Source organism: Bidens hawaiensis, unplaced genomic scaffold (genome assembly GCF_021521415.1).
Source record: "Bidens hawaiensis isolate Kalapana, Puna unplaced genomic scaffold, B.hawaiensis_p1.1 tig00007139_1, whole genome shotgun sequence".
NCBI lineage: Eukaryota > Viridiplantae > Streptophyta > Magnoliopsida > Asterales > Asteraceae > Bidens > Bidens hawaiensis.
In genome coordinates, this window is record NW_027491492.1 from 615,967 (window position 1) to 623,463 (window position 7,497).

General features: G+C 35.1%; 1 protein-coding gene across 1 annotated transcript; it reads left to right on the top strand.

Moving 5' to 3' along the window:
• Window positions 1-436: 436 nt before the first annotated feature.
• LOC143634631 (DEAD-box ATP-dependent RNA helicase 37-like) lies at window positions 437-4,059 on the top strand. The gene is made up of 6 exons (XM_077102660.1): window positions 437-1,095; window positions 2,335-2,418; window positions 2,502-2,744; window positions 2,827-2,994; window positions 3,066-3,179; window positions 3,261-4,059. The coding sequence occupies exons 1-6, from the start codon at window positions 445-447 to the stop codon at window positions 3,777-3,779; spliced, it is 1,779 nt and encodes a 592-aa protein (XP_076958775.1). The 5' UTR covers window positions 437-444; the 3' UTR covers window positions 3,780-4,059.
• Window positions 4,060-7,497: the final 3,438 nt, after the last annotated feature.

The following is a 7,497-nucleotide window of genomic DNA, read 5'->3' on the forward strand; positions in this document are numbered from 1 at the left end:
TATAAAGGAGACAACTTTTTATAGTCTATACAAGCCATATAGGTCGTCTTTAACAACTCATATGAACTTGATACAAACCGACCCGACTCAGAGCTATACCACTCGTATAGAGACGAAGAACATTACATAGAAAATTACATCGGAAGCTTTCAATATAATATTATAAAAGTTTTAAAACACATATATTATTATTATACAAAACGCCAAAAGATATATATACCCCACGCACCAATAATACCACACGTACCCACCTCCATCCACCCTTTATAATAATAACCCACATCGTCACCGGAGCAGCTTTCTCTCTCCACCATCATAAACCACCACCCCATCACCTCCACAATAATAATAATAATAATATTAATTAGGGTTTCATCTTTATTAACTCATTATCTTCTTCCTTCCTTATATATTATTACTCTCATCACCTTCCACGTCATCACCATGTCATACTTCTCTGACACGTACGCCACCGTCGCTTCAAAACCTGCTCGTACCAACTACCTTCCACCTCACCAACGCGACACCTACATCCCACGTCACACTTCCGGCGGCCGTGGCCGTGGCCGTAACACCGGCGGTAGGTTCACCGGCCGTGGCGGTGGTGGACAGTTTAATGCTCATGTTCATCCCCATGCTCAAAACCAGTACGACAGAAACCCTAGCCAGTATTATAACGTAAAACAACAGCTTAACGAGCTTAAACTCACTGAAGAAGAAGATAACTCTAGTACGGTGATTAATTTCGAAGCGTATGAAGACATACCGGTCGAGATAACCGGTTCAGACGTGCCTCAACCGGTGAACACATTTGCTGACGTGGATTTAGGTTCGGTGTTGAATGATAATATTAAGAACCGGTGTAAGTACGTGAAGCCGACGCCGATACAACGTCACGCGATTCCGGTGGTGTTGGCTGGACGAGACTTGATGGCGTGTGCGCAGACTGGATCGGGGAAAACGGCGGCGTTTTGTTTTCCGATTATTAGTGGCGTGTTGAAGACGAAAGCGAAGGTGAATGTGTACGGACGACGGGAGACGGTTGCGTTTCCGAAGGCGCTTGTTTTGTCGCCTACTAGAGAACTCTGTTGTCAGGTTGTTTTGAAATATTTGGTTTTTTATTGGTTGTTGATTATTTTATTATTAATTATTATATTATTATTATTATTTTATATTTTATTTATTTGTAGATCTTCTTTGTTTATTGGATTTAGTTATTAGTTGTTTACACACTAGGTTTATTTTAGGGTATAAACGTGTCTAATGGATTTGATTTATGAGATTGAGCCCGAGCTCGGCTTGTTTTGAGTTTTTAACCGCTAGAGGATGGTTAAGGAGTCGTTGTTTTTAACTGATTGAGAACGGTTAGGGGTTGTTTTCTCAAGTTTGGGGTTGGTTGTAGATTGGATTGTTTATTATTTTTTATATTATTTTGTATAATTTTAATTATTTTGAGAAAAACTTTAATGAGCTTTAATAAGTTTGGGTGAAAACGAGCTGAGCTTGAGCTCATCTAGGCTCTAGCTTGGCTGCCGAGTTGGTTTTCTATCTCGAGCTTGAGTTTGGGTCATTTTGGTGTGAACGAGCCTAGCGGTTTTGATTTACGGGAATTAGAGCTCGAGCTAGGCTTGCTTTGAGCTTTTAACTGCTTGAGGACGGTTAGGGGGTTGTTTTTTCAAGTTAGGGTTTGGTTGTAGATTGGATCATTTGTTATTTTTCGATTACTTTGTGTATGTTTTTAATTATTTTGAGCTAAAACTTAATGAGCATGATTAAGTTTGTGTGTAAACGAGCCGAGCTTGAGCTCATCTAGGCTTTAGTTTGGCTCGTATGTTGGTTTTCGATCTTGAGCTTGAGTTCGGCTCATTTTGATTTTTGTTTTTAAAGCTTGGGCTCGAATATTGAGTAGTTTTTCAAGTTCGAGCTTGACTTGTGCTCAACTTTTTTGTTGTTTATTAGTTTTTCTTTACTAATTTTTATACTTATTTTCTTATGTATTTTACTTAATAGTTATTATACATAACGTAATGTGAGTTAATTTCTTATTTTTATCACAAGTTTCATGTATAATAAGAATTATTATAAAAATATATATATTTAGTATATTAAATAAAAGTTAGATAAGTAACAGGGTCGTTTAGACTCGCGAGCAGCTCAAGCTTGAAAAGTGAAGCTTGGGTACTATCTCGTTTATTAAACAAACTTATTTTTAAGCTTGACTTGATTCTAGCTTTCAAAGAGCTGATCTCAAGTAGCTCACGAGCGGCTAGGCTTGTTTACACCCCTTGATTTATTCTAGGGTTTAATCTTGTTTTATGATTATTAATTTATCAGATCTTTGAGGAGGCCAAGAAATTCTGTTTTCAAACCGGTGTGAATGTTGCTGTTGCTTATGGTGGTGCACCAATTTATCATCAGGTTATTATAATATGTTCAAAACCTTATATTTTTATTATGCTTATCATAATTGTGGATATCTTATTCGGGTTATGGTTATGCAGTTGAAAATGCTGGAAAGGGGCGTGGACGTTTTAGTTGCTACTCCAGGAAGATTAACTGACATGATCGAAAGATCAAAGATTTCGCTCAGGAAAATCAAGTATTTGGCGTTGGATGAAGCCGATCGCATGCTGGATATGGGATTTGAGCCACAAATCCGAAAGATTGTGGAGCGTTTGGACATGCCTCCCTCTGGTCCTAGACAAACACTGCTGTTCAGTGCAACTTTTCCCACTGAAATTCAGGTATGTTAAACTTTGATTAATCGTTTAATTCTTTAATACATATAACGTCTGCTAGTTTGATTTAATTATGTTTTAATCGCAGAAGATGGCGTCTGATTTTCTGCAAAATTACATATTTTTGTCTGTGGGTCGAGTTGGCTCGAGCACTGATTTAATCCAACAAAAGATTGTGTTTGTTGAGGATCACGAGAAACGTAATTATTTAAGCAATCTTCTTCATGATCAAAAAGCAAAAGGAAATCTTGGAAAGGTATACAAATGTGATCGAGTTAATATTTTGTTTAATAGTTTTATAATCTGTTTTTTTTAATCTTGCTTTAGAATGCATTGACATTAATCTTTGTGGAAACCAAACGAAGCGCGGATGCACTAGAGAACTGGTTATGCAGCACTGGTTTCCCTGCTACTGCGATTCACGGAGACAAAGTGCAATATGTAAGATTAATTTTCAATTATTATATTACAAAGATTTAATATTTAATATCATACTATGTTAAGTAACTTATATTATTACAGGAAAGGGAGAGAGCATTAAGGTCTTTCAAAAATGGTGTTACTCCAATTTTGGTGGCGACTGATGTGGCGTCGAGGGGGCTGGACATTTCTCGGGTTGCTCACGTGATAAACTTTGATCTGCCACGTGACATTGACAGTTACGTTCACAGGATTGGGAGGACGGGTCGGGCTGGTAAGTCTGGATTAGCAACTGGTTTTTTTAATGCGAAGAATGCTGGCGTTGCTAAACCGATTTCTGAGATAATGAAAGAAGCCAAACAAGAAGCACCGAACTGGCTTGATGAGTATGCTGAAAGTAGTTCGTCTGATTATCGGTATGGTTCTAGCAAGTTTGGTGGTAGGGATTTCAGGAGTGGAAATAATGGTTCTTATGGGAATGCTGATTATGGCGGTAGTAGTTCTTATAATCAGAGTTATGATGATTATTATGCTCAGGCGATGCCTGTGGCCGGTGACTTTTCTGCTTCTTATGGTGGTGTTGGTGGATATGAGTCGGTGGTTGCAGGTGGCTGGGAGTAAAAGCGGTGGCGCCACCCTCTTTTGAGCTATGGTATAATGAAATGGCTATATTTTGGTTTAGGTATTTACACAACTTTTTTTTAACAAAAATGAAGACTGGGGGGTGGTGGTATAGAAGGATATATAAAAGGTTTATTTGCTATATAGTTTACAACTTACAATGATGAGTTGGTTTTTGGATTCAACAAATATATGTAAAGCTTGAACAACAAGCATGATTATGATGATGATGTTATGGATTTGTTTCTTTTGGATGTTATGCAGTATGTTATAATTTATCTTGCATTTTCTTTGTTATGAGATGTTTGTTTCATCTGATTTATATAATATTGTGAACTTATATCTCTCTTTTGCTAGTATAATCATTTCTGGATTACACATGTAAAATTTAGATATTTAAGTATTTAACTACTTGGAAGTTGGAACTTACACTTTATTTCTTTATCTAGTATGGTGGTGAATCAAGCCTTTTTACATGATGATTTATTAATGACTTTTAACATGAAAACTTATAAAATAATCTTTTTTACTTGAATGTGTAATATGCATAGTATTTTATGTGATTTTTATGTTAGTCCAAGTATCATTTATTAACAAAAGTTAAGAAGTATCAATTTCGTTTTTTGGACTTATAAACAATTTTTGTATTTAAACACATAAGTTTTGTCATAAAAACCCATGAAAGTAGTTTTAAGTATAATATACGTGACTACATGAGTATGTGACTCTATAACGTGACGTTGTGATCTAAATGCTCATTGCAACCCAAAATGCTAGTCATATGTGATTCAGAATGGTGCAGCATAAACACAACACGTTCAATGCTAATTAGTTGATAAAAGTCTAATATACATACAACATGGACTCACTTATTATCTATGTTATATATATATACATGTGTGTCATAAAATATTGATTATTGTTTTATGTCTGTTTTCTCTAGGATGGATATCTAACTTTATCAGCTAATTGATACAGATTTTAATGTACAACTTTGTCTAGATGATCATTTAAAAGGCCTAACTAATATGATAAATGCACAAAAATAGTGATTCAAATTATACGGTGTTATTAAAAAAGGCTAATTCTTTATTTTCATTTTAATCATCAAACAATAGTTTAAAGTGAAAAAAAGGTTCAATATAAGTAAGCGGGTAACATTTATTAAGTTATGTACAAATGATAGACATAATACTTGTATATTAATCTCATTCCACACCAAAATACAAATGAATGCTTCAAATTTTTATTAATTTTAAACAAATATTTCATAATTTATTTCATAGAAACATCCAACGATTTACAATGAAGTGGCAGGTAAGCGGGCAACAAGCTGCACCGCAACCCCCTTTTGAATAGCAAACCCAATCCGACTAAAAACAAAGTTTCGATTCTTATGGGCTGATACGTTACTATACACAATTTTCTGAACCCTATTCAAAAGGTCCACGGCATCCGGAGCTAAGAAACCAAAAGTGTCAAAGGCGAAGGGGATAAACACGTGTTGATTCTCCAAACAAGCTCTCTCGTGTTTAGCAACCTTGCCCGATGCCGCCTTCAATGCTGCCTGGCCTGCTACAAATCCAGTGTCCCTAATCCCAACAAGAGGGGACACTCCTGTGAGGTCGACACAAGTGTGTTTTCCCCCTACCCACCCAAAAACAAGTATATCGGTCGGTCGTAATATAGATCTTCCTTCTTGAGGATCCGTAAGAAAGTTTACGGGGGCTTCCTTTTAGCCGAAATTCTGGCTCGTTCCTCACCAAATCATGCCTGTACTTAAACCCAGGCAACTCTTTGCAGTGAACCGCATGCTCGCCAAAAGAATCCAAACAAATCTTACGGCAAACCGGGCATGGCTCATCTACCGGAAACAAAGGGATCATTAACCGATACTTCAGGATGGCCCGATACTCCAAAGTCGACATATGTTGGCCCAATCCTTCAATAGGGAGAACACTTAAGAAATCTTGAGCCCGAGGAGCCCGGAGACACTCAAACACCGCTTTCTGACGAGGGGATACATCAAACTTCATTTCCAAACTCTTGATGATTCCACTATTAAGGGCACTCGCCAAAGCATGTTGGGCTTTAGGGGGGGGGGGGGGGGCGGTGTCTTTATTAGAGAAACCGCTTTAGGGGGGGCACTCGTATTGTCTTTAAAGGACAATACGATTTTTGTCTCAATTGAATCCACATTAAAGGTGCAAGAATCTAACTATACTATTAAAACAAATGAGTTTAACTCAACATGGCATCTTTCTATTGGTGGATTCTCAAACTTTCCATTTTTATCTACCATTTCTCTATTTTTTATGTGAATAAAAAAATTCTAAATTAAATAAAAATACTAGACAATAAATTCTATTAAATGATTATTGATTATTAATATTAATTTATATCATTTATATTATCTCTATTTTTTATGTGAATAAAAAAATTCTAAATTAAATAAAAATACTAGACAATAAATTCTATTAAATGATTATTGATTATTAATATTAATTTATATCATTTATATTATTCCTTTTCATTATTCATTATAACGTATTTTACCCTCTTTCACGCCTCCATCATGTTCTTCCACGGATCTCTACCTTCATTTCATTTATCCAGCAAATTGACCATTCACCGTCGATGAAGCTGTTCACCAGCCTGACGTTTAATCTACAGCAATTCGACCTACCCATAACTGTGTTAACAAACCATCAACGTTTCTACATGTCACTTAAAGCATCAGGTATTATGTTGTGTATGTTGATTCACATGAAATTATATAATTTTTTATTTGTGATTTCATACACTAACTTAGGCTGTCCACCAGGTGTTCGATCAAATGTTAGTTTGTTATTTTTTATTATTATTGCTTAATGTTTAATTGTTTAATTTATTAATTGATAAATAATGATTTTAATTTTAGATTTATGAGATTTGACCGGTTAATTGCAAGTAAATTTGAAATTCGTAATCAATTGCAAGTAAATTTCTCTATATTAAAAATAAACCAACCATAGGTAAGGATTACTATGATTATGGAATTTCAAAATTACAATCAATTATGATATATACGTGGTATGAATGATTTTAACATAATCATCAAATCAACTATATGATTAAGGATCTAATATTATCATAATGATTCTAATTTTAGGGATGGTAATAAATAAAAAATAAAATTCAATATTGACGTAGATGTCGTGCTCTAATCAAAAACAAGTATTTATGAAGCTTAAATACCTATAACTAGTACGGGTAAGTAAGGTCGTCTCCACATGGAATCAGTGAAAAGTGCAAGTAAAGTTCATTACTATTAATTAATTAACTAAGGTGGACAGACGATGTCAAGCGGTTTATAAAGATGATTATAATAACACACGATTACTTTAAACGAACTGTAAACAATTATGAGAGAAAGATTCACTTCAGGTTCAGGTAAAGTGATAACCGACTAATCACAGATTCTTTAAGATTAATTGCGCAATAATTACTAAACCTAACAGTTGGGTTGTGAGGACAAACGATACCCTAACCGAATTGTTGACACAATTGAACTCCGGTTTACCCAATTACCAGTTTAAAATATGAAAATCAGTTATAAGAAATGACTAACGATTATTGGTTCAATAACATAAGAGCTAACCCTACATGTGATGAACACAACCAGATAAGTGATGCAAAGTTTGACAATCAAAATCATAAACTGTTTAAACAATCAATT

What these genes read in the sequence shown, in the direction of transcription:
- LOC143634631 (XM_077102660.1), top strand. Translation starts at nt 445, where the DNA reads ATGTCATACTTCTCTGACACGTACGCCACCGTCGCTTCAAAACCTGCT. An exon ending in CTTTTCCCACTGAAATTCAG is followed by an intron (nt 2,745 to 2,826) that starts GTATGTTAAACT and finishes TTTTAATCGCAG; the next exon opens with AAGATGGCGTCTGATTTTCT. An exon ending in ACGGAGACAAAGTGCAATAT is followed by an intron (nt 3,180 to 3,260) that starts GTAAGATTAATT and finishes ATATTATTACAG; the next exon opens with GAAAGGGAGAGAGCATTAAG.